The 27,606-nt window shown below is 40.7% G+C and overlaps 1 protein-coding gene across 1 annotated transcript; it reads left to right on the top strand.

Annotated features, from left to right (window-relative positions):
* Positions 1-1,783: 1,783 nt before the first annotated feature.
* Positions 1,784-27,232, top strand: cemip2 (cell migration inducing hyaluronidase 2). Its single transcript, XM_051422649.1, has 24 exons — positions 1,784-2,058; positions 4,394-4,745; positions 4,900-5,040; positions 5,202-5,769; positions 8,952-9,121; positions 9,939-10,130; positions 11,324-11,493; positions 13,579-13,791; positions 14,793-14,998; positions 15,925-15,994; positions 16,599-16,727; positions 17,580-17,668; positions 19,026-19,157; positions 19,610-19,645; positions 19,935-20,090; positions 22,001-22,178; positions 23,325-23,540; positions 23,651-23,862; positions 23,970-24,152; positions 24,283-24,502; positions 24,590-24,691; positions 24,785-24,930; positions 25,112-25,218; positions 25,310-27,232. The coding sequence occupies exons 2-24, from the start codon at positions 4,412-4,414 to the stop codon at positions 25,507-25,509; spliced, it is 4,170 nt and encodes a 1,389-aa protein (XP_051278609.1). The 5' UTR covers positions 1,784-2,058; positions 4,394-4,411; the 3' UTR covers positions 25,510-27,232.
* The last annotated feature ends 374 nt before the right edge of the window (positions 27,233-27,606 follow it).

Below are 27,606 nucleotides of genomic sequence, written 5' to 3'. Positions count from 1 at the left end.
AAAAAATGTCAACTTGATACTGCTACTTGGGGTCAAGAGGTCAACGCTGCTGCCTAGAGTCAGGGACAGTAACAGAATATGGATGAGTTATGAGAAATGATGTGGGGGAATTCCTGCAGTGTGACTGCAATGAAAAAGAGACATGTAAAGGTTATGGGAGTTACACTCTATTTCTGTCACACAGCGAGCTTTATTGTATTTTTTATATTCTCAGTGTTTGATATTTCATAAATCATAATTTGGAATATTAATATTAAGGTTTTTTTTTATTGGTTTGCCCACCTGTCTGCCTCCAACATTGGAGGGTAGTAATAGGGTATTTTCTCTCTCCTACCAGCAGGCGGCAGTGTGGCTTAGGTTTAGGCCCCTCCCCTCAGTTTATGCGCTCCTTGTGACCCATTCAATGACTCCTCTGAAACTCCCCTTTTCCCTGCACAGATCTTGAGACAGAGGCCTGTCCCTGTTTCAAGTACCTTAGGTTGGGAACCGAAACGCGCAGGCCACATAATAAAACTTCAGTGTTTGCTTTATCTTTAAGTCAACAAAAAAACAGCTAGTTTGTGCTTCAGCTTCAGAGTTACAAGTGTGCTTGTTGTGCAGGGATGTGCTGTTTCTCTCAGTGCTTTCATACTTCACTGTTAGTTTTTAACTGTAAAGCTTTTTCCCATTAAAGGATCCTGTAAACAGGGTATCAATAGCTCACTGCAGCAGAGGTAAGTCACTGTCAGTCTGTAAATCAAAGATCGATATGATTAAAGCTGATTTTAAAGCTGCTACTCTTACTACCAACTATGAAAATAAGCTTATTACAGTATTGTTACACTCAACATCCCTAGTTTACATCTGGCTATTTTAAGTCCAATAAATACATAATATATTACATCATTTGATTGCATAAATGAAATAATTGAACATAACAAATATAGATGTAAATTCATACGAACATTTTATTTTGGATAATGCTTTAAAACAGTATTTAGTTTTTGAAATCTATAAAAGATGTAACTGAACAGTCACAACAATTATTAATACATTATGAAAAATCCAATGCAATGTAACCTTTGAAAAGAAAATGGAAACGGAAAAAATGTGTCTTCTGCTCAGTGTCTTGCTAAATAATCCCCATTTTACTAAATGTAAAAATTATCTGATTACGTCTGTTTTTCTGTAACTGTACTTGATAACTGTTTTTTGTATCCTGGTTACGTATTATGTAATCCATTACTCCCCAAGCCTGATAATAATAATATAACTACCACTACAACTACATAATCATCATCAGTATTGGGCTTGTTACTCAAAATAAATATTCATTACTCTTTAACAAAACAATATCATTACTTATTATTCCCTGCCAACAGTAATTAGTTACACTACTAGTTATATTATTTAGTTACTCCCTACACAATTAAAAAAACAAAAAAACAATCCAGTTTTTTTGTTGAAATCAAAATAATGGAATATTTAGTTTCCTTTACGATTACAAAAATGAATCCAAGGATGTGATTACATTGTTGTATTTCAAATCAGAAGAGGGTGACATGAATAGTGTAACTATTTCGATTTTGGAGTAGTAATTGTAATGTTATTATTACAGAGTGTAATAGTAATTAGTCACACAACTAGTTACTGCGTAAAGAAATATTCTTGCTGTAATCTCATTACTAGTAATAAGTTACAGCCCAAAAGTGATCATTGGTATTTCTAGATATGCGCTTTAAGTCCCATGTGTGTGCTTTTTCCCGACAGCATGTGAACGCATCACCACTTCCTCTCTTCCAAGCCGCGCCTGGATTCCTCTCGGTGGGATACCGGTGGGAGGGGGGGGCTGACCGACGGACGGACTACAGCCCATCAGCAGAAGGGGAAAAAAAAAAAAAAAAACACCATGTGAAGAAAAAGTATATATATAACGTTATATAAAAAAGGGAGACACGGAAAGCTAGCTCGCCAGGGTGAGGACGTAAGTCATTCGTCTCACCACCACCGGGTCGGCGTTTCTTTAACGGCTCGGCAGAGAGCGAATGGACAGAGCGGGAGAGGACAGTCTCACCAACGGTACGAGCTCACCGTCCGTCCGTTTAACACCGTGTCTGTCAACCGTTGGGGAGGGTGAGGGAGAGAGGGAGAGAGGGAGAGAGGATTCACCGGGTGAAGCGTTTAAGTTGAGGGTTGTTTTTTCTGATGAAGAGGGTTAACTAGCTCATAACGTTGCGCTAGTAAAAGACAGTTTACTAACTTAACTGGTGCTTTTTGTGTGTCCAAGCTAACGTTTTATGAAAGTTGCAGTGTGACGCTGATATTTTCTTACTTAACCTAATGCTCAGTGTATGCCACATGTTTCGCCTTTAGGTTCCTCTTCTTGTGGCGATATGTCGGTAATAAGCTAAGTGTTTTTGGTGTGCAAGGAGTCACTCTGGCCAAAACAAGCCCATAAATCAGCATAAGTAATAAAATCCTCTCATTTAACGCAGCTTCTTTAACCTTCGCTCAGTGTAGGAAACCTCACTCACTGCTCCTACTTACTGTAAGTGTGCTGCTGGTGGTGTAGTAGTACAGGGTTGTGACAGCGCTGTTTCTGCCTGGAGTTTTGAGTTAATATTGGGCAACACGTGGCTTTTATGTTTGTTACACTGCCAATGTCGGATGATTTTACAGCTGAGGAATGTGTGGTGGTCTTGTCCCGCTTTGACTCCAGTGTCCCCCCCCCACCCACATCTGTTTGATATTCAGTAGCTCTGAAATCAGGAAAATATGACAGTGAGGGAGGGAATTAGGCTATTAGGAAATGCATGAGGTCCCTGAGAAGCAGTGCAGCCTTGTGATGAGTGTGTTTTCTAGAGCCCTAAGGTGAAAGTCCACAACTCTTTATTCTCTGACAGGTCAGCTAGTAGCAGACCAGCAGGAGCAGTCTGGCCCTTTTATGGTGAGGAATGTGAATAAAAACATAGCCTGAGATAGGGTTATAAAAAGTGATGCCTGGGGGGATCTTCCCCATCACAGGGCTCCCGCTGAGTCAGTATAATGCAGGGCGCAGACTAAGAACATGAAGAGCCCAAAGAAAGTGTAATCACCATGCCTGACTTTCCATTTAAGATTCGGATGGAGAAATATCAGCTACAGTCTTATGAAGACTGACTCAGAGAGACTGTAATGGGATAATTCGAGTTAAGTGGGTGAAACAGCTGCTGTTGGGTCTAGCTTACATAAAATGACAGAGCCCTTGTTGAGCAGTCCTTGATTGTACATTGCTTTGTTTATTAGTTGAAGAGGTTCCTTGTGCTCTGGGCTAAAATGATGACTAATTGGCTTGGTGAGACAATGATCGGTTCTGTGTGTCTATGGGTTGGTACGGGAGCGTGTGTGTCTGTGTTTCACACATTTGACAGTGTGTGGGTGTAAAGCTGTCTCTTCTGATAGAGACTGACAGTTGTCACATTCAGGGTGTCAACTGTTGTCTTTGGTTTGAATGAGCCTGTCTTGAAAGTTATTGCAGTTTTAAACTTGTAACAATCTCATTCATCAAGTCGTGTCCAAAATGTGACATGTAAAAGTTTGAACTTGCTGACAGACCTATAGTAGCAAGCTGTGATGCCATTACAGCGTTGCAGCGGTGTTTGTGTTAAAGAAAAAACTGCCACTGACGCCTTTTTTTTCTGCAATGTCATTTCCTTTACCCCCGAGTGTTTGTGTGTGCAGGTGTGTGTCCATATGACCTTTCTGTGTATGTGTGTGCGCCTATGGCTTAAGCTCACTTTGTGCTACCTTCTCCATTTGTGTGAAGTAAAGCGAGTGGAGACTCAAGCTACAGCACTCTCCTCCTTTCCTACTGTAATTGGGGCCATCTGTTTTGGCTGTGTTAACACAGTCTCAGGAATGTTGCGATCCATTATTCACAACCTCCTTCGTTACTGTGGACAAGAGCAGCCGATGTCACTCTGTCTGAGCCAAACTAGCCAGGGGACAAGCTTACTGTTTTTGAATAATGGATGAATTGTCCTTTTAACCCTGGTTCTTTACCCTGAGTCCTGTGAATGAGACGCTCGAAGGGTTATTGCCTGTTTTCCCCAGAATCAGCCCCTTTTCATCCTTCACCTCCTACTGCTTTTACTGTCATTTTATGTGCTCTTCTTGTGTCTTCTTCCTCCTTCTTGACCTTTTCTGTCTGACCTCTTTTTTTTATTCATCCCCATTTGAATTGTCCTTATGATACAACTTATGATACTATTGTAATTACAATTTACTGGTCTTTACAAGAAAATTTTTTTTTGAGTTAATACAAAATTGAATGTGACAGATGGTGGGAAAATAAACAATCATTGTCACATCCTCAATGAATCCACGTCATTAATGTTTTTTATGCTTCCCCTCTTTCTTATTTTTCTCCTCTCAGGTAGCAGACACGTATACCATGCCGACGAGTGATGGCCCCAGCCGCTTCCCGGTCTTTGTGGCTCCGCCCCACGCCAACCACCAAAGGTCTCCGGGATATGTCCCCGGGCGGGTGGCCCCAGTCCGCTCGCCGCCACCTGCCAAAGCTCCACCGCCTCCACCAATAAAACCTCACGGCCCCCCGCCGGAGCGTCAGGCCACTTTCAGCCTGTCGGAGGAGAACCAGCGTAGGGAGCGTGCTCAGAACCTCCAGCAAAGAAAAAACACATTCATTTGTTTCGGGGTGTCGATCGGGGCTTTCTTCCTCACCCTCATTCTCATCCTTAGTCTCACAAGTGGAGACGTGTTAGATGGTCAGTGTTACGAATTACTGATACAAATAACAAATTCCTACACTTGTGTTCCCTGCTGTATGTACCATCTGTCTATATTCTTGGATATCCCTGTCCAATGAGAGGTATGTGGTTCTCTGATTTGTTACTGATTGTTACTGACTCATGTTTGCAGAGAATTGTCCGGACCACAACCCATCCCTTAGTAGCTGGAACCCAGGCCACCAACCAGAGAAGGCTGTTGTTGTCAGGAAGGGACATTTGTTTAGATTGGAGGCTTCTGCTACCTTCCATTCACTAACGATCCAGTCAGGCGGTAAGCACATCATGGTGCATGATTTGTTAAATATCATTTTTATTTGTAACTTTGATGGATTCACGTTTATTAAATATGGCAAGTGACATTGTTCAGGAGATATATTTATGGATGTAAAACACAGAAACTAAGAGCCCTTGTTTGTCTTTGCCTTTTTACAGGTCGGGTAGTTTTTGCAGACAATGCTGACGGCTCCAAAAACATAACCTTGAGAACACGTCACATCCTCATAGAAGACGGAGGGGCCCTTCACATCGGTGCTCCCAAATGTCGCTACCGTTCTCGCGCCACCATTGCCCTTGTGGGCCGCTCTGACAACAAGGCAGTCCCTGAAGTGCCTGGCCTGGGCCGCAAGTTCATAGGCGTCAAGAGCGGCGGGACTCTAGAGCTACATGGTACTGAGACTGTTTCCTGGTCTCTGCTGACCCAAAGCGTCCCAGCCTCCGGTCTGGCCACAGGGGGTTATGCCTTCCAACGAAACTTCAGCCGAGGCATCAACTTGCGCGTGGTGGACCAGGACACAGCTGCTATACTGTTTACTGAGCGCTACGACACACACGACTCTCGCAATGACAGTCAACGTCTCACCCAGCTGCTGCGTTCCCTGCCAGCGGGCCGCATTGTCACACTGGCTATAGGAGACTCGGCTGTGAAAAGTCTTCTGGATGAAACCAAGAAGGCCATTGAAGAGAAGCTCGGCAGTAGCTTTGTTTATGATCTCAAATACAGGTAAATAGTGCCAATTTATGAATATGATGGATGTTACATACTATATACTATCAATATACACATGGATTGTTTCTTGATGTTGGCCTGGTGAGTGTGCCTGTTGTTTAACTGACTGGAAATATGCGTGAGTCGGTTTGTGTCTCAGCTGTGTTGCAGAAAGTGCCTTGGAGAGTTTGTATTCATTCTCCATGGTGTGTTGTCTTTGCAAGTCTTTGGGAGTGTTGTGTTTATTCTTGGTCTCCAGGGGCTGATAAAGAAGTTTAATGGGTTTTTGTTTCACTACTCAAGTAAGACCCCTCACCTTTGAAGTCTCAATACGTGACTGACAATACCAGCATTTTGTTGCAGGTTCAACTTCCCTGGAAAAAGGTCCTCTTTCATATATCTTTATTTTCATTCCATTTGTTTTCACTAAATCCTCCTCTGCAAGTAAAGGAAGTACATACCGGATAATGGGGTTACAGCCAGTTTCCAGGATTTGTGCAAAATGTGTCAATTCAGGAGATTTTATGTCCGTCATGCTTATTCCTGTAGAAGGACAGATACTGGAAGTTTTATAAAGAGTTGAGTCCTGTCCATGTTGTCTAGTGCTTTCTTTAAGCTCACTAAGTAAGAGACTTGGATTTTAGCTTTACATGATATTACACCCTGTGTTACTGTCAGTCACTCACATGTCTGGACAAATGTGTTTCTTTCAAAGTACAGCATTTCACTCTTGAGTTATTTGTAGCTCAGCCTGGTTTGGACCTTGGTTGGCTGAAAAGCCAAGTGCTACGCCAGATTCTCCAGTGTCACATTTCGCCTCTGGGGGTGGGTGCCAAGCCAGCACAGTCTTCGAACAAACCCCCTCAAATTCACAGCACAGTGGTTTAAAAGCATCAGACAATGGAGCCCTGCATATGTTCAGAGGTGTGTGTGTGTGTGTGTGTGTGTGTGTGTGTGTGTGTGTGTGTACCAAAAAGTTCATGGTGTGCACTTTTAATGTTTTGACCATTTATAGGAGAGGATTTTTTTTTATTTCAGCTATCTGTGGATTTGCTTGTAGTTGGAGGAAACGCATGGCACACGTTTATGAGAGAGCATGCAGGTTAATGTCTCATTAAAGTCACACTATGTTAGGCTGAGTCATTTTAAACGGAAAGAGTTGGGTGGTGAGGGTTGAGTGTGAAGTGAAGATCAGTATATGATGTGTAATAATAATGGCGTGTTGCAAAGAAACCGCAAAGAATGCAGCTGGAACCTACTTGGAAACCAATTTTTCAATTTTTGTTTTTTTGCACCATGCCTACCTGGGTGCCTAGGGCATGTTTCATGTACCTCTTTAATCCTTTTTAATGTCCAATTTATACCTAATTTAAAATATACTGACAAACTAGCACATTACCTTAATACCTTTGAATATCGGTAGGGGGTTCTCAACCATCACCATCATCAACCATCCTTCCTGGCACAGATACTTGAATGTGTTGGCCGCTATTGCCCCCGTGTCTTTAATCTTTGTCTCTCAGCACACGTAAACACACGTTCATGGCGGTCTCTAGTGGCCTCCACACATTCCCTATTTCCGGTCGAACAATGAGGTCGTTAAAACCCCGATGAACATCAAATCAAGGATGTGGCGAAAGGAAACAGTTAAACAACCACTCTCTCTTATTCTTTCATCTCTGTTTGATTTATAAAGCGCAGACTCGCACAGCATATCAGCAGCCTCAGGATATAAAGGGGGCCTTTCCTTGATTTTACCCAGCAGGAAAACCCACAGAAAGCCACACACTGCGACTCTAGCCACAGAACAAAGTCTATCCCCAGATGGATTCTGTTTGTGTATCAGTGGGGTGTGCGATGACATGTCGTAGGGGCTCTTTCATCTTCAGTAAGGCGTATTTAGGTTGTGATTATGCCAGTGGGAACAGTTTTTATGAATAAAGACAGATATTAACACAGAGGCATGTTGGAGACGATGGTATTGGAAACTGCTGCTAATAGCCACAGAGACTTTGTAGGTAAACATTGGCATTCTGAACTCACTTTAGTCATGGTTTGTTCTCCAAAGAGTTGATTGAGTGTTTTACGTGAGTTGCAGATTCATCAAAGTACCTGATAAAATTGAGCTGGAGAGCTAAGTGTGATTGTTAATTTTATGTGGAACTGTATTTAATACCTCAGTGGAAAAATAGACTTCTGATGAGATTACTTTCCTACCTTTACTCCATATGTACAAAAGCCAGATAAATGGATAGGTTTAAAAATAGGCTTCTGAGTGGTTAAATGGTGTGAGAAGGTCATATTGCTAAGGGTCAGTTTGTGCTGAAGAAGTGTTTAAAGGTCATGGCATGGTTTAGGACAATGGTTGTAAAATATTATTATATGCATCAATAGCTAAAAAGGCTTTAAGCTTGACTTCAAGTCATTCTTCTTTCTCAAGCTAAGAGCATGACATTTGAAACATCCATGGCTACAAGTCCAGTACACTGTCTCGTTTTAGGTCATACGCCCTACAACTCCCAATCCCTTTCGCTATCCACACCCTCAAGCTCCTCTGCTCAAAGTGATTTCAGCCTCTCCTTCTCATTTAATCATTTTAATCATTGTATTCACAAATATTTTTCTTGACATCCCTGCTTTAATAGAGTGTGCAGTGGTGTGAGAAGGGAGAACTGGAAGCAAAAGTAAAAAGCTGGGTTTGAACAAAGTTTTGGACATGGCAGGAACACCCAGTATTCCTCTGAGGCCATATGAACACCCTTCCTGAGATCTTCTGTCCTCATTTTAATAATCCCTCTACTTCTCAGATATCCTTTCTTTCCTTTTCCATCTCTCATGCTGTCTTTATTATTACATGACATGCTCTTTATTCGCCTCCTATCCAGCACAGCTCTGCTCTGCTTAAGGGCATTATACTAGTGACTAGTTTTAATCTCTTGTTCACGTACCCTGTATAAGTCTGATGAAACAAGTGAAGTAATAATATTTAGCAGTAACTGTCAGCTACACTTCAAGGTCATTTTCATCCTCCAAAAATGTAGACATTTTTGTAGACTTATGGAAAACTTCGGCAGAGAACTTCATCATGTGTTTGATATGTCTGCGTGAAATTAGTCGATATACTGTGATGTCTGAAAAATGACTCCCTCTCCTCTATGTCTCTCCAACTTTTCTGACCATCCCTCTGGTCTCTCCAGACAGGCGTGGGCTTTGGTCTCGGTGATAGGCGGCGGTAACACGTCATGCTCAGAAGACGTTAGGGAACATGAAAACCATGACACAGGAGGGAGAGCTGTGGCGAGACGGAATTTCACAACCGTGGACGGAGTGGGCTTCTCGGTCACCGCCTACAGCGAGTGGAAGAATGGTGAGATACAGCTTACCATCAAATCGGTTTCAAAACCAGTTGAACATATAGCGTCAGTCAAGACTATCCCGGGAAGAAAATGGCGAACATTGGGGCCAATAAATTAAGTGGTATCAAAGCGACACCTGTACTTACCCAACTCTAGGAGAGAGGTAACCGGGTGAGGTATGAGGTTTACCACATGCCAAGTGCTTTACAGATCAATCATCTGAATATTTGAGACATTCTTGTTATGTGAGTGGCAGTGCTTTTGTGACCATGCCATTATGACCAATACCAGGTCTTAGGGCAGATGTAAGTGTGTGTGTGGTTTGGGTGAGGCACTAGCACACACCGACTGTATTTATTTATTGCAGCTGTGCTTGTTCGCACCTTGGAAAATACACTTTGACAGTGACTCAGTTTTACCGTGGAACATAACATGTAAAATGATTCCATTTGCTGGGGTTATCTGTAACTATCTTTACATAATAATTTTGGTTGATGTTGCCCACAACTTAATAGTATTAATAGCTGCTGTACACAAACGCTTCATTTCTGGCATTCATTCAGAATGTCTTTGCTGCACAATATCTCAGTGGTTATTGCGCTATTCAAAAGCCAGGAAATGTTATTTTGTTTTTACACGTAGAGAGCCTTTATAAGGCCCTTTAGGACTTGGAGAAAAACTGCTGTACTATGTAAAAAATCCATACTATGTTGAAAATTATGGTTATCTTATAAGGTATAATATATCTGTATGAAAGGTAATAAAAAAGCATTATAATTATGTTCTATACTGTACGTTTTTTTAAATAAAGTGCTATGTTCCTCCCAGGTTTCCCCATCTCAGGCTTCCAGGTGGACGCTGTGGACCAGGTAGTGCTGAACCTGCAGGATGAAGTGCAGCAGACCTGGAAACCCGGGGATCAGATTGTAGTTGCCAGCACAGACTACTCAATGCACCAGGCTGAAGAGTTTACCTTGTTGCCCTGCTCTCGCTGCACCAGCAGGCAGGTCAGGATACAAGGTGAGAGAGAGGACAGTGGCATGTGTGCTTTGAGAGAATAGGTTTGGTTGCCTTGGCTGCAAACTGAAACAAGCTTTGTCTGTTTTTAGTGTTTGTCCTCTCAGGGCAACTCTCCTTTCGTGTGTGTGGCTTGTTGTCCGACTCAAGGTTTTTACTGAAGGTCCCATTTCGAGCTATATACAGTGGAACTCAAAAGAAAAAGGACGGAAGAGGGGGAGTACAGTACAGACATATACTCATGACGAATCAGCAGAAGAGGACACAGAGGGTCTCACACCAGTTCTTCAGTGTAGTCAATAAGTGTGATTAGCAGGTCACAAGAGATCTACTTTACTGTTCAGCTGTTACGGTGATCTAAATTATTGGCTGAGGCTAAGTGATTGTTAGCTTATGTTTTGGTAGTAAAGTTTTATAAAAACCACAGCAGGTCACAGAGGACTGAGATACATTGCCTCTGCTATAACAATCTGTTAGTTACTTTTTGTCCGTCTCTCTATCGGACACATTTCCTGATCCCATTCCACTGTTGTCAACAAACACCAACTCCCTTCCTGGAGACAAGGGTGTATTCGTGTTTGTGTGTGCGTGCGCCTAGTTTTTGTGTTGTTGCCTTGAGGAAGGGCTGACCAGCTGGAGTATTGCTGCATGTTATCATTGGCAGCTGCCCCCTGTGGGCAAGGGGTGCTTTCTGTATCGCCGCAGAGCTGATTATTTTGTATTTCATATGAATTTGATTACTTTTAGCTTTTACTTGTTTTATTATTTCGGTTGGTTGGGTTTGGGGTGTGGGTAGCTATTTATGTTTGAGTGTGTGCTGCTAGGCATACTTCCTGTGGTTGTCAGTTTGAAGCATGCTATTTTCAGAAATAAAATACCTTAGTTTAGTTTAAATGTCATAACCTGTTTGTTTCAACATTTTATATTCAGCTGTTTTTTTGTATGATTTGTGCCACTTGAGAAAGGTTCTGCCAGAATTTGAGGCCAAAGTGTGTTTTTATTCGGTTAAATTAAACTTCCTCCAGTGTTCATTTGCTTTTCTGCTTTCTTTAGATGAGATGGCATGCATTGATTGAGTAATACAAATTTCTGACTTGCACATTTCCAGGTTTTGTGCAGTTGTGCATCAGATTTCCTTTAAAATGTTAATCTAGTTGTAGCATATGACCAATAATCTACCTGTCTGCTCTGCCCAGGAAAACCTCAGTATAACCATGTTGGAGAGATCATAGATGGAGTGGACATGCGTGCTGAAGTGGCCCTGCTCTCCAGAAACATTCTCATCTACGGAGAAATGGAAAACTCGTGCTACGGAAACAACTTGTGCCAGTTCTACAACCACGACACCTATGGAGGCCACATCAAGGTGTGTGTGTGTATGTGTAATTTTATAGCACATGTCCTTGTTTAAACTGTTTTAGACTTTATGTCTGTATTTGCTGATGTATGTGTCTGCATGTTTGAGTATGACTTTACATTAAAGCTAACTGTGTCTGCAGTAATCTGCATGACAGTTTCCATACAGCAGAGCTAAAGTGTTCATACATTCTATATTTACGCTGGCCTAAATTAGGGTTATTCACATTTCCAATTTGTTCTGTGAAGCATCATATTCTCTCTGACCTACATGGGACTTGATATAGACAATGAGTTTACTGTAATTTTGTTAATGATAGTACGATTTCATTCAGTTTGGTGGCAAATGCACAATAACATTCCTTAGGCTCTATGTAACCAACCCCCCTTGTGCTAAACAAAATAAACACTTTCTAATACTTTTTTTTTTTTTACCACATGAACTGTCTCCAACAAAAACACATTAATTTATTGTATATTACACAATCTGCCTCTAAAATGACACACGCGCACGCGCACACACACACACGCACACGCACACACACACACAGTACTCCTATTCTGCACATAGATATAACACTAGCAGTCTGTTGTGAATATCTATCTATGTATGCAGGAACGTATACGTGCACATTTTTATTTTTTTTTTTTTTTTTAATAAAAAAAAAAAATATTTTTTTTAAAATTAAAAAAAAAAAAATTGGAACAAAAAAAAAAAACCATTAAAAAATCCATCCATGAAATTTCACAAAAAACCAGAATTCAACCTAAAAAAAGTAGGAGACAACAAGTTATTAGGAATCATCCTCTGGGAATCACGAATGCCAGCACCAAATGTTGTGGCAATACAAAGAGTAAATCTTTAGATATTTCACAGGACAAGTGAAACCTTTGACTTGCTGGTGGCACAGGCTGAAAAGTTGGCCTATCAGGAAGCGTTTATTCTTTGGGAACAATAAATGTCTGTACAAAATTTCATTGCAATCCATCCAAAATAGTTTTCAAGACATGTCTGACCAAAATCTCAAGGCTATCCATTGAATAGTTGTCAAGATATTTCCATCTGGATGTGGTGTACCGACCGACTGACATACATTAACATCCCTAGAGCCATGCTCCTATTATGGTATCATAAAAATATGAATTGTACCATCATAGCTTTGCATTATTACAGATTTCAGAGATAAAGAACTATTTTGATATGTCCAAGTATGTATCAGAGGATTGAACACATGAACTGTCTCCAACAAAAACACATTAATTTATTGTATATTACACAATCTGCCTCTAAAATGACACACGCGCACACACACACACGCACACGCACACACACACACAGTACTCCTATTCTGCACATAGATATAACACTAGCAGTCTGTTGTGAATATCTATCTATGTATGCAGGAACGTATACGTGTGTGTGTGTGTGTGTGTGTGTGTGTGTGTGTGTGTGTGTGTGTGTGTGTGTGTGTGTGTGTGTGTGTGTGTGTGTGTGTGTGTGTGTGTGTGTGTGTGTGTGTGTGTGTGTGTGTGTGTGTGTGTAAGTTACAGTTAACTGGAGGGATTGGCCAATACCCCTTAACAGGAACCAGACTGTGTGGATTATGCCATACCCACAAAAAGACCTCCTAGGAAGCATTATACAGCATATTTGTATTCGATTATTTGTTGACGTTCATGTTTAACTTCACTTGCTTCCCTGTCTGTTTTTGTTGTGCATGTGTGCATCCCCATGTGTGTTTCTATAACTCGCATTCCTTATTCATCGAAGGGAACATCAGTGGTTTTGGCACAGTTTGACTCACTGGCGCATAATGCCAACAGAGCTATAGTTCATATCCCAGAGGGATCATAGACAAGTACAGAAAATCATACTGTAGTCCTAAACCTTTGATTGGACCAGAGTGGGACGGTTAGCCTACTTTTGTGGCACAATATGAAGCTTATGTTACCCTCCACAAGCTAGTGTTATTTGCGTTAGCAGTGTATATTAGCTCATTGTTCTTGCTTGATTGATTTTAAAATTACCCTCTCTTTTGCAACTTATCCTTCACTCTGGCCTTTCTCTATTTCTCTGTCTCTCTGTCACCGGCAGATCTTTGGGAACTACTCATCAGTGCATCTGTCGCATGTGGAGCTGAAGAATATGGGCCAGCAGGGCGAGAAAGGCCACTACCCCCTCCACTTCCATTTGTGCGGAGATGTAGACCAGAGGGGAGGCTACTGGGAGCCCACCTATGTGGATGGGCTTTCCATACATCATTCCTTCTCCCGCTGCCTCACCATCCACGCTACCAACGGTCTGCTGGTTAGTAAACTGTGTGTGATGAGTAAGTCTATAATGTACGTGAGGACAAAGAAAAGACAGCTGTAGACACATGAAAACATATGTGTGTTTGGAGCATGAGTGAGAGAGCTCTTACTAATCAGTACCATGTGATGTTAGCTGTTGAATAGTCATCAATTACAGCTTCCATCACTGGATTACTGCAATGGCTTGTTTCCTCCATTTTTTTTCCTCCTTTCCTTCTCCTTCTTTTCCTTAATCTTCAAACCCTCCTGTCCCATATCTTCCTCTAATGGAAACTATTGCACCCCTTTCCAAAGATACTTCAAAACAGATCATTTTCTAACTAGTTAATTAGTGTAAATGTTTTTATATGCTGGATTAGTGAAATCATATGACACAACTATGTTCACACAAGTATGGCTGTTAACTGCAAAATCACCATGTTTTTCCGTGTGTGTGTGTGTTATACTCTCTCTTGACGTCAAGCGGTGATGGGTTAACTTTTGTCCTCGAGGCCACAGGATTGAAAGCATTCTTCCTAGTTGCACTGAGGAAATGGAATTTACAAAGTTCTGGATAACATTGTTTGTCTCATTGCTTTTTTCCTGTTTCCCTTCTGACACAATGACCATGTGAAAATGATCTTGTTGTGTATCTTCTTCGACAGCTCTCTTGATACCATCATTCTGTACATAGCTTCAGATGGGTTCAATAAAAAAGGTCTTAGTAGGAAATTCTTTCAGGAACTTTATTAAGGCAAGCACATCTAGAAGTTGGAACATACTGTATTTTCCTTGTGGGTTGTTGATGATTCCAAGATGGACTAAAAATGTTGTCTTAGCCCTCGTTTACCAGGATTTTCTGCATATTTCCATTAGGTGTGAACTACCTCCTTTTTGGAAAGGGAAATCCATAAATGTATTTATTTTTCTCTCCTTTTGAGAACTCTAAAAGCTCTAAAAATCCTCATTTCTATTTCTATTTTTTAATATCTTGGGGCTCGTCTCTCTTTGACCCAGGTGAAGAACACCGTAGGCTATGACACCTTGGGTCACTGTTTCTTCCTTGAGGATGGGATTGAGCAACGTAACACTTTCTACCACAACCTTGGCCTGCTGACTCGACCTGGGACTCTGCTACCCACTGACCGCAATGAAACCCTCTGTACTAGCATCAAGGACAAAGTCTACAAGGGCTACACTCCCTCGCCCAGTACAGAGTGCAAGTAAGAGATTAGGATAATGGCTTTGTCTCTGGTTTGTCACAAGTTATCCTGTTGTTGTAGTGATATAGCAAGTGCAGACTTTCTGAACTGCCATCATGTACACACAGAGGTCTATTTTCATATATTGCACAGAAGAGAAAGGGTCTACTTCTTAGTATCCTTTTAGTATAAAATAACTAATCCATCCACCAGCAACAGCTGCAATTCAGAGACCCCGGGGTCTTGTTAGGCATAAGAATGAGGATAATTGTAATGACAGATAATAATAGGGACACTGTGAAGGCGCTTGCCAAGCCCTGAGAGCTGTGAATAAGCCAACGTATTGACTCAAGTAGCTTGATATTCAGGGTGGGAATTCTAGTAGACACTGAGGAACTACCTTATCTTTGGAAACATTGAACAGTGGGGCCAAATCAACACAAATTATTTGTGCCACTTTTAAATCTCCCACACTGACATTGAAGTCTGTGACTCCCAGTCAAATGTCAGTGTGGGAAGCCTGGTGAGATAATGCAGACATACCTGAGAGAAGACAGAAGGTCCATGTCCATGTTTATGTGAAAGAGATACTGTAGTTAGTAATAGCGTGTGCAAGAGATATTGGCAGGGTGGCTTTATCTGAACAATAACAACCTCTACTGTCCACAGGTTTTTGTCATAGCAAGAAAAAGAAAAATGCCTGTTTGAGAGAAGCATGTCTGTTTCCAGGAGGTTCACTGTGTGTGTGTGTTTGTGTGTGTGTTGGCAGAGCTGTCCCTGTCCAGGGTTTATGTTGGAGATGTGGATTATTGAGGGAGTTTTGAGAGATCACGGGATTCTTTGATCTCTGTCTTCTGCTTATTAGTCATAGTCTCTGTTATGCCAAGGTACTGCCTGTTTTAATATCTTTTTGTGCATGTGTGTTTATATGTCTCTGTCTTTTCCAGGGCAGTTTCAACATTCTGGATTGCCAACCCCAACAACAATCTCATCAGCAACGCAGCTGCTGGTTCACAGGTAATAACATCAGGGTTATATAAGAAAACAACTTCAAAATAACATTTTACAAATGATTAATGAAAATGAATGACCAACAAGGAGAGCCCCTTATTGATATATGAAGTGTAGTATATTACATTATGCTTTTGTTTTCGCTTTTTTTCATGCTCATAACAAAGTGATCCATCAATAAAATGGGATTTCACAGGCATTAGTGCATGATAGAATTGTGAGACCTGTAATATAATAAAGTAGAAGACAAGGATCTTTTTCATCTTGGCAGATACAGTGTGGAGGTCCACTGGGGAGGGCTGTGTAAAGTACTACATATTGGTAGGGGGTATGCGTGTGATATTTAAGTTGTCTCTCCGTATCTGTTGAACTATAAACTTTAATGAGCTTTTGAGCTCGTATGAACTCCTACACCTGGTTTATTCTTTCTGTGGGACTTGACCCACATATAGTATGACATTCTGCCCAGTTCTGCTAATTGGTTTTGTATGTTACTTTAAAACTCCACTTATGGATGATGTGTATATGAGCCTAGATAATGAAATTCCTGCTGTTGAGCGGCTGTACCCTGAGCATGATTCATCTGCTCTTCCTTCCTTCTTTGTTCCAGGATGCTGGCATATGGTTTGTGTTCCACAGCTCTTCCACCGGAGACTCTCATGGGCTGGTATCAGAGACCAAGGCAGAGCTCACTCCCCTGGGGATTTTTTACAATAACCGTGTACACTCCAATTTTAAGGTATCATCAGTGTTGGTTATCTTTTAAGCTGTTTTATTATCGGTGTGGGTTAAAATCTGTGTGGGCTTTGTCCCCCATAAACAGTACAGTATACCAGGTTGTGCCAAACTTCTCGGTGATGTCTCTTTCTGCCTCTGTGTTTTATAGAGACAAGAGAAATACAGTGTTCAAAACTTGCAAAAAAGGATTACACATAATTCTCTGCTTACTCACTTGGTTCTTATAAAAAGTGTCATGGACACACACACACACACACACACACACACACACACACACGTATAAACATGAGTAAGCTCTACAATAGTGCTCTGTTGTGTAATGACAGAAGTCGGGCAGGTGAACTGTAAGTTCTTTGTTCAGTCTGACCACAGCAGCCTCTCTTATAGAGGAAGGAGCCCCAAGGTTTAAGACTATACCTCGCTTATACCACAGGACCAACTCAGAGCACAGGTTTCCATATACATAAGAAACACACACAAACATATAGACATACTACATTTTTCCTTTAATTTATTTTACAATTAATTTTTTAAACATATAAAAATAATCCATATAAAATTGAGTATGTAAATATACATTACATGTCCATATACGCACATTATAAATTATTCACAGGAATTCTGTTTACCACTATTCCTACTTTCTGCAGTACCCTGTGCAGCATTGACTCCATAACTCCTTAGCCTAGGATTTAAATTTAGTACATTTACTATTGCCTCAGTTCCCACACTGTAAAATATACTAGTAGTCTTGTTTCTGTCAGTCCTACAGAAATAGACCAGTGGCCCAACTTGGATCTCTAACCATAGTTTTAGAGAGAATTTTACTATAATCATACTTTCATCTTCCCAGGCAGGGCTGTTCATTGATAAAGGAGTGAAGACTACCAATGCCAGTGCTGCAGACCCCCGGGAGTACCTGTGTCTAGATAACAGCGCCAGGTGTGTATGTGTGTGCAACAGCATTTTACTTTTTGATAAGTATAATTATTTAAATAGATATTTATCACACTCAAGAGTTTTTTAATTATTTTGGACTTGAGCAGTTATTTGAGTGTAAATGGATACTGAGTTACAACTGACTAGTGTAGTCTGTATGTTTTTGCACAAAGTGTATAACTGTGCACTATTAGAGGGTCTGTGGTGATCATATGCACCATGGTGTACAGTTACACCATGTAAATATTGAGTTATTTGTGGTTTACAAATGTATTTTTTAATGCCACTGTCAATAACTGTTTGTGAATTAAGTTATTTATAGCTATATCTAGCAGGATATGGCCATTGACTGGGATAGCTAGATGGCCATATACTCTATTACTACATTTTAGTGGAAGCTCTGTCAGGTTTATGTTGACAGAGAAAACAAGGCTTCACAGATAGAGTTTCCTCTCTGCAGCTCCCTACCCAAACACAACCCCTCAACTAGACGGAAAAAATCTTACGTGTACACTGAGACTGCTGGCCAAGCTCTGTGTGTGTGAGAGAGTGAGTGTATGTATGTGTGCAGAGGTATGAGAGGGGGGTTTAAATGTTAAAATGTGTACTAAGTATTAATCTTACATGAGAGAAAGATGGATTTTTGTTTTTTGTAGAAACCTCTAGAAAGAGGACATTAGATATTAATGCTAATTAATAGTTTGTAAAGAATCGTTCCTTCTGATTTATGTAATTCTCTGACCTTTCGTCTTGTGCCACATTTGGTATTGGACAAGGTGTTTTAAAAACTAACTGCCAGATTGTCATAAAATGAGTGGATATTTTGTGGTATCCAGAGCATAAATCCTGGTGTTGAAGGTTAGCTGTGATCTGAATTGAGTGCGACCAGGTTTGTAAGACATTTCCTAATCAAATAGGCAGATGGCCATAAAACCTTTTCATGCTCCCAATGGGCATAAATCCTTTTGTATTTTATGACACCATGTCTTCTTCTGCAATAGTGCTCATTGTGGGAGGCAATGAGTATTGAAGCCTGAAGTCTCTAGAGTTCAACAGTGGGGCTTTTAGACTTTTAGTCTAGTTATGAATTATGCGTGTGCAGATTTATAGTATGATGACGTTATGATTATCTGGTCCATGAGTCATCATAATTCTCTGAATGTTCAATTGACTACATGTATCTTGTGTTGTTTGTGTATTTGTATGTTCTCTTGTGCACTGAACTTCATGAGAACCACATGTGCAGAAGGATTAGGGGGTAAATAACAGTATGTTTAACAGGGTGAAAGCTGAGCGGTAATGAATGCAGTCAATGGAAAGTCACAAGGATAATAATAGAAACATGCATGTGTTTTCTCAGATTCCGACCACACCAGAATGCCGACCCCAGCCGCCCTCGGGTGGCAGCGGTCATCGACACTCTGATCTCCTTCAAGAACAACGACTTAGGAGCGTGGATACGGGGAGGAGACATTGTCATCCAGAGCTCTGGGTGAGGCGGCTCATAAGTTGTGATGTGATTAATGGAACGTCTTCAAGAGGACAGAAGACTGAGGATGTTTCAGATGAAAAATTAGGGTGTCAAAAAAACTGTAATGTTGACAGTATGGGCTGGTTGTATGATGTAATCCCACCACAACTCCCTTTGATGACCTCATCCACTGTTTGTAACAAATTGCACTTTTACCCACTTTTACCATTTGACCCAACTTTATGTTCAAACTCAAATTAATTCTGGCAGTTTTTGAAGTGGAAACAATGAATTGACAGTTAATTATTTTTTATGAAGTACCAGATATAATTTTGAAGACACTGTCAGAACACTTCTTTTCTTTCTTAATCATTCACTCAATGCTATAGTATTGGGGAAAAATACACTCATCTCATGTTACTTCTCTAACTGACATTTTGTAAGACTAACAAATATATGTTCTTTCTGAACAGCTTTGCAGACAATGGAGTGGGATTATCTTTTGCCAGGTGGGTACTTATCTAAATCACTCTGCTCATACAGTCCCGTGATTTTTTTCCGCTATATTTGCTTATATTTCTTCTCTCTATGCCAGATTGACTTGCTTAAGAACCCCTCATGACTGATAAATAATGAGAAAAAAGCTTTAAAGCTCCAGTGTGGTCACAATCATCTCTTTGGTGCTTAACACAGTGCAATTTATTCTTCTGCTTTCATCCTCATAAGAGCATAAATCATAATGCAGTGTATGATAGGATTTTTTAAATGACCATATTCCCTTATCTCCTTACTCTCCAGTGATGGCAGCTACCCAAAGGATGAAGGCTCCAGCCAGGAGGTGACGCAGTCTCTGTTTGTGGGTGAAAGCCGAAACAGAGGAACCAATGGAGGACAGAATAAATACTGGGGCCCAGGAGGCGCTGACGCAAAGATGAGGACACTGCCTAGAAACAGGTGAGGTGGAGCAAACAGAAGTGGATGATCAGTTGATGAAAGGAGGAAAGATATATAAGTGGAACTGAGGGAAAAATTCAAACCAGTTTTCTCAGGAGTTGCAGGGGCTGGTGTTAGAGGAGTTGGCAAAGAAAAATATGCAGGGAAAAACAAACAAGAAAGAGAGCCAGCTAGGCAATCAGGTACAGTAGTCGGACAGATGGACAGATGAGGCTGCTACAGCTGCTTTAAGCAGTGGGTGGACTTCATGTGAAAGGAAGTTCTGTTTTGACTGACTTCCCTACAGTGATATTTTAAGCAGTTTATTTTTATGAAAAACTGTGCTGGAATCACTTACATGTTTTTTTGTAGAAAGGGGATTACTCATTGTAACATTTGATTGCTTAAGAACAAGTGTATTTATAAAACGGCTTTCATACAAAACATGCAGCTCAAAGTGCTTTACATTTAAAAAGGAAACAAAACAGGAAACAAATTATATTAAGATAAAAGCAGGATAAGATAAAGTGCTTAGTGTTGCATAGAAAGTAAAACATATTTAAAGGCATAAAAAATCTTTAAGGCTTCTTTGACACAGCTAGATGTCCATGTCTTTGTCTTTGTGCCTTTGTTTCTTTTGTTTCTATCATTTTGATCTTCTTTGAAAGGGAATATATGTGATATGACCTATATGAATATATATTAATAATAGTACTTTCACTGATGAGTAAAATATACAGATGGTATACAAGTCTGTCTTTCTGGAGTTGTGCCTCACTGAAAATGCCTTAAATAGGACTTCCATAATGAGAAAGTTTATAGAGTCTCTGCAGGCTGTAATTCCATGTTGGACTAAGTGGACGGTCCTAATGAGAGCAAAGTTTTGAGCTTTATATGTCCTCAGGGTCTCCTTACAGTCCTCTCTGTCTTTCTTTCTGTCTTTCTCTCTCATTACAGAGATTGCTATACAGGAGTAGAGCAACATAAAATTGCTGCCCTTTTTAGTTTCAAGAACGAGGTTTTATGTCAGTTTGTGACCACTGTCACCACTGTGTACAACTTTATAGCCATTTTACAGGCTTCCTGACCGCACTGTGACATCTGGTTCTGTCAGTTTGTCTGTCGTCATTGTGGTTGCTGCCATATCTGCTGACACTCACTTTTTTTTTTCTTGCAAAAATTAAGATGGTTCCACTACAATGAATGGATCATTTGGGCCTTTAATTATAGTTCAGCAAGGTTTCATTAATAGCAATAACTTAAGACTGCCAAGTCTAATTGTTTTTTTCTTGCAATTACTTTACAACACCCACATTATGAAAACAAATTAAATCAACTGTTCAACCTTAGCTCCTCATCTGAGGACAAGTTTTTCATTATTTGTCCTCAGACAGGGAACTAAGGTTGAACCCAACAGGAAAAAACAGTAATTCAGGAAAACATTCCAAATTGTTTTCCAAACACAACTTGCCAATATAATTATTATGCAACCAGTCAGTCTTATTACCTCAACCAACTTAACTTTCTCCATATATACAAAAGTGACATTTTGCACTGTACTACAGTGACCACAATGTCTGCTTCACTAATGTTAACATAGTTGGAGTCTTTTTCGGGGGAACCCTTGAAATTGTAAAATTGACTCATGGCCCATATGACCAAGAATTTTGGCACATGTCACGTCTGAGGCATTTGATGTCCTGCTCCCTGGTGAGCTCATGGCCTGGCTGAAACATGTCGGAGTTTTTAATAACATGTTCCTCTGAAACTCTTAAAGTTTTGGATTTCAGCCAGTAGATGACTAAAATCTGTGGTCATCCATTTGAGTGATGGTCCCCTTACTCTGTTTACCTCATCGCCATTCTCTCCCATATATTTATTGCTGTCAATTGTCTTGATAACATGGGTGATTTCCTTCCCCCTTACTGTAGGACGTTCCCAATCCGAGGTTTCCAGATCTATGATGGTCCGGTGCGGCTCACACAGAGTACATTTCGTGGATTCATCCCCACACCAGAGCGTTATACCAGCGCAGTGGGATTCAACCTGAAGAACACCTGGCAGCTCACCCCACGAAACAACCTGTCCCAGCTCAACTTCCACTCCACTGTGAGTAAACATCTACATAATTACTTACATCAGACAATAGACAAACTAACACTCAGTGCATTACATGAACCTTTTAACACCGAGGGTCAGTATAGAGCTGTCCATAGGAAGCAGTCCAATTCTCCCATGTCACTCTTATGGTCCTGTTTTCAACCTTGTATGTCGGTCAGCTCTTTTTTCATTCTCTGTACCTTCCTCTGTATCCCTATGTTCCTTTTTCTGGTCTGCAGATGGTTGTGAACACTTCTGGGACTGATAGATTTTTAATCTTTTATCTTTTGTCTCTTTCTCACTTTACTCTGGCTCTGTTTCCTCTTTGGCAGTTTGCTCCTATTTGTTCTTCACCCTTATAACCTTCCCCTCATATTGATTACATCACAGCTCAGATTACAGTCAAGGACTCGACAGTTATTTGAAGCATCAGTTTGAAGAAAGGAGAGGAAAAGGGGACCCCTGAGTCAGGCCTGTTTAGAAACCGTTGTAGATCACTGGTGCCCCCTTGTGGAGGTATAGTACAGTGCACTGGCTTTATGTAAATATTTAATACTAATACTAAATGTATTTATGAATCTTAAGATGATCAAATATGACATGTAATGTCATGTATACTGATCCTAAACATACTGTAAACATTTCCAATCATATAAATAATATCCCTTAAAAGTGCAGCTCCCCAGCTCTTTCAAAAAAGGTAGATTGGTAGATTCAATCTATGGAAGATAGTCAATAGAAATAGGAAATGACTTGTATGAGGGGAGCCTCAGTCTTTTTATATTAGGGTCCTCTGTAAAAAGCCAGCTGTCAGAAAGCAGTGCCTTGTTCTTCAGCACAAAACAACTCAGCTCAACTTCCACTGCACTGTGAGTAGACATCTTATCAGGGTTGATAACACTTCACTTGAGACATCATAAGCACACTGCAGTGCTTGTAAAATCTTTCGTTTGTGAAACTCCCAGGAGAACAGAGATTATCATTATGGAATGCCTGGAAAGCAAATAGCTACATTATGTTGATGAAAAATAATTACTGAGTAAGCTGCGTTAGAAGAGAGCACTCAATCATTTAGCAGAGATGGCATATAAACTGAAATAGTGCTAATATATATCTGGTGGCATTCACAAAACTCTTTGCAAATACTATCCTCAGGTGAGTCTGCGGGCTTTCTTTGGTCGCCCCGGGCAGTGGTTTGAAGAGAACGACTTGGACGGTGATAAAAACTCAATTTTTCATGATGTGGACGGGTCAGTAACAGGCTACAGAGACACCTACGTCGGCAGAGCAGACAATTACCTGATCCAACATCCTAGCTGTGTGAATATGTCCCAGTGGAGTGGAGTGATCTGCAGTGGCCGCTACTCTCAGGTACAGCACGTCAGGGGTCGACGCCTCATTCTTGTTTTTCTGTCCTTTTTTAATCTACAATATGCATTCTTCCTGATTCCTGCCCTCCACCACATCCTCCTCTACCTCAGGTGTACATCCAGACCCAGGGAGTCTCCAGCCTCAGTTTATCCATCAGCAGAGATGAATACCCTAACGCCCCTCTGGTACTGAGGGGGATTAACAGCCAGGGGGCACTGTCGCAGCAGTACCAGCCCATCTTGATGATGAGCAAGAGCTACACTCTGCACTGGAGTGGACCTGCACCCAGAGAGGTTGTCCTCTCTCTCATCAATTTTGACAAGTGAGTAAAAAGAGCCAGCAACGTGAACACATTAGAACTATTCTAAAATTTTTCACTGAAGCCCTGTGTGATGTAATGCTTCTCTTTTTTCTCTTACTCCCTCTCAGAGATGACTGGGTGCTGGTGGGACTCTGTTACCCATCAGACACCACATTTCAGATTATGGCCGACATCAACGATAGGCAAAGCAACACCTTTGATGACATCACAGACTACGGCACCGTGTCATCCCTCGCAGAGCTGGAGAAGAAACCGATGGCGAGGAAGTACTTCTTCGACCAAACTGTTGGGTGAGAGAACAAAATCCAATCCTCTGAGTTTCCTTCTTTTGTCGTTTACTTCAATAAACACACTTGGACTTGTAAATAGACATTTATTCAACTCTGGCTATTTCTCCTGCTCTCTTCCCGTCACGCCCAGCTTGTTGTGGCTCTACCTTCGTGCACGACATGGTCGCGACGGTCAAAGCTACTGTTCAGTAAAAGGCTGCGAAAGAGTGAAAGTTATGGCCACCACATCCTCCAAACAGACCTGTAACTGCTCAGGAAAGGCTTATCCCAAATACTCCAAGACCCCTTCAGCAGCGGTGCCTATGCCAGCTCTGAACACACAGTCCTGCAAAGGCTGTGGTGCTAAACAGGTTTGTGTTGCTATATTTAAGATAAATCAGATTTTAGCTGATTAAAAACACACGCCACCACTACTGACCAATGTACTTCTGTCTCAGCTTGTGTTTTCCAGTGAGCCATGGACCACCTACCTCCAGACACAAGTTAAGTCTCTCTGCAGCAAAGAGCAGCAGAGAGGAGATAACAGCTCCTTCATCACTGTGAGCATGCCAGGCATTAAGTACAAAAACAAATCTAAACATGTGATCTTATCTATACGACTTGTAACTTGACTTGTTCCTGTCACCTGCCAGGTGAATGAGGTGACCATGCCCTTTTCTCAGCCTGGGTATTTCCTGGTCTCCGTGGATGCCTGCTCTGGGAAAGTCACCAAGAAAACCTCATTTACCAAGATGGATGCCAAGATGATACAGTACCTAAAAACTGGAATACCAAAGAGGTGAGTCAGGGAAAATGATAACACAGCTCACCACTGTATTTGCCTTTCTGACATAGGCGTTCAGTAGCATCAAAATCTGAAACAAACATTCCCATTTAGTATAAATATACAGCAGCCCAGTATAGCAGAATTATGCACAATCCAAAATTGCTTAATTTACAGACATCTGCTTCCCCAACAGGTCAATAGTACTCATGGCAACACGAGGTCGACCAGAAGGCCTGGTTAGTGTAGCACCATATCTGGTCTCCTTTGGAATGGCCAAACCTGCTGATCTGCACAGTAAAGGTGAGTGACAAGCTCAGAAACTAGCTAGTTACTGTATTTTGGGGCAGAGTCTCTCTTTCTTAAACACTGTTTCTGCTCCCCCTCACTGCAGATAGTCTGGCACTTTGGGGGTTCCAGGGTGGTTCTTCACCCCCTCCTTGGGTCTCTCTACAAGCCGGGCAGGGGGATGAGTTCCTGGGGCTGCAGGAGCGGTACTTGCCCCTCGGTTTAGAGGCATATGGCTGTACGCCACCTGCAGCTCGAACACGCAAGGACCTGGAGCTACTCAAAAAAGCCACAGGACTACAATGACCAATGTGAACTACACAACTTAACTACCCGAAACACTCTTGCACACAGATACACAAAACACACACAACCAGCTGATGAATGTGAACTGCTGAACCTTTAATTTATTAACAGTGGCAAAGATGTTTCAATTTCAAGCGGAGAGAAGGTATTTTATTATGAGCGGCATGGGTTTTTTGTGATTTTTGCGCGTGTGTGCGCGAGTGTATGTGTAAGTAGGCCTTGGAGCTGTTGAGTCAATGCACTTTTCTTTTAAAGACACAACTTGCCTTACCAGCCAAAGTGATCAAATGGAGCTTTATAATAACAGTTGTTTATCATGGACAGCATTAAAAAAAAAAACCCAAAGCAACTTTAACATTTACCTTCCAATCTTAATATTTATTATGTAGTTAATGAAAACAGAATGAATTGGATTGAGTCTAAAAACAGAACACAGTGAATTTGATACACACAGTCCAGGAGGAAATTATGAAAATAAATTGCATTGTCCCTGAAATGAGACGTGTTCGATTAAAACCGACAATAAAACGAGTTGAGTTAGATGTGCTCAGGTCAAAGGGAAATAATGAGAATAAATGCCATTGCATCTGAGAATTAAACAGCAATTTCAAGCCAAGAATTGATATGTAGTGTAAAAGCAGAGCCAGTGGGTGTTAGTGTGTTAACTATTAAGATTATTTGATGCAGAAAAAAGTCATTATAAGCCATATTCATAATAATATTTAAATGGTTTTATAGACATGATAGTTTGCAGCAAAATTCATCTGGCTATCCTGTCTTTCTAACATACAAAAATGCTCTTAAATAGGTAAGTTACTACTATACATTACTCTTTCCACCAATCCTCGTATCTTTTAGCTTTTTAGTTGATGTCTGTAACAACTGAAACTTCGTCTGGAAAACCTCTGATCATCGTGCAGCTGTAGAACTTAAGACTTTAAGCACCTTTTTATGGATTCCTACATGGACTTACTGGATCTTTTTATTTCATATTTTTATTTATCTCTTCACAGTGATGGTGTCTCAAGTGCTGGCCACATGTGCAGCACAAAATATACATATATATTACTTTCTTTTCTTTTTTTTTCATTTGCTCAAACAGAATTGAATGTTTTATTTTTCATCTGCCTCATTCATTATCTTTTCATGTGCATTATGGCCAAAAACTGTGTTTAGATACAATACAGGGTGCCTTTTTTAGAGCTCATGCCCTGAATAGTAATGAGCAGCAAAATGCAAATAGATCATATACCACCTGTAAGGTATAAGGCTTTATGTTGAAAAAAAAAAAAGGTGTTTGGATGTGAGCAGGGCTCCCCCACTGAGCAATGATAAGTAGCTATCTGTGACTGTGTGTGTGACTGTGTGACTATATGAGTGACCATGTGAGATAGAGACAGAGAGATCCTCTGGAGGGCAATTAGCTTGTTGCCTTTTAACCACTCTACTGTTAAAAAGAGCAAAAGACCAAGAGAAAAATATTTCCATAGTTTCCATATCTTTTGTTCAATTGATGCTTTGAAGATGCACAACCAGAGAGTTTTAATTGAGCTTTGTAAATATGGTGCTTAATGTTCTAACTCAAACTGTACATGCAATGGAAATGTCAAACAGGTTGTCAATAGTGTGTTTAATTACTGTGTTTTTGTTTTTTTTGAACATGGAAACTCAGCATTTGTTATGAGATTGCCAATTAAATAAACATTTATGCTTTGTGATAAAATTATATTTTATCATTTGCTTACAGCAGTAGCAAGAAGAGAATGACCTTTCCAGAGTCATAGGTCTGACAAGTGCAGAGGAGTATTTATACTCAGTGTGTTTTGGATCCCTTACAAAACTTCCCCACTTGAGGGCAGCCTAGTATTTTTGAGGAATTCCTGCAGTCTACTTAGAAGTTCATTACAGCACAAATATCTGAGATGTTGAAATTAATTCAGTACATCCAAGTGACAGTGTATGTTAAAGTGGTAAGACTTATACATAATTGTAGTATGTCATTTCTGGAATAATAATAAAATTTTCCAGGAGGATAGCTTTTAGCACACTAACAAAATTATCTTCAAACTGTACTCTGAAAATGACCACTATTTATCA

The sequence above is a fragment of the Dicentrarchus labrax genome, unplaced genomic scaffold, assembly GCF_905237075.1.
Source record: "Dicentrarchus labrax unplaced genomic scaffold, dlabrax2021, whole genome shotgun sequence".
Classification (NCBI taxonomy): Eukaryota; Metazoa; Chordata; class Actinopteri; family Moronidae; genus Dicentrarchus; species Dicentrarchus labrax.
This window is presented reverse-complemented; position numbering and strand designations above follow the sequence as displayed.

What these genes read in the sequence shown, in the direction of transcription:
- cemip2 (XM_051422649.1), top strand. Translation starts at nt 4,412, where the DNA reads ATGCCGACGAGTGATGGCCCCAGCCGCTTCCCGGTCTTTGTGGCTCCG. An exon ending in CTACAGCGAGTGGAAGAATG is followed by an intron (nt 9,122 to 9,938) that starts GTGAGATACAGC and finishes TGTTCCTCCCAG; the next exon opens with GTTTCCCCATCTCAGGCTTC. An exon ending in GTGTACACTCCAATTTTAAG is followed by an intron (nt 16,728 to 17,579) that starts GTATCATCAGTG and finishes TCATCTTCCCAG; the next exon opens with GCAGGGCTGTTCATTGATAA.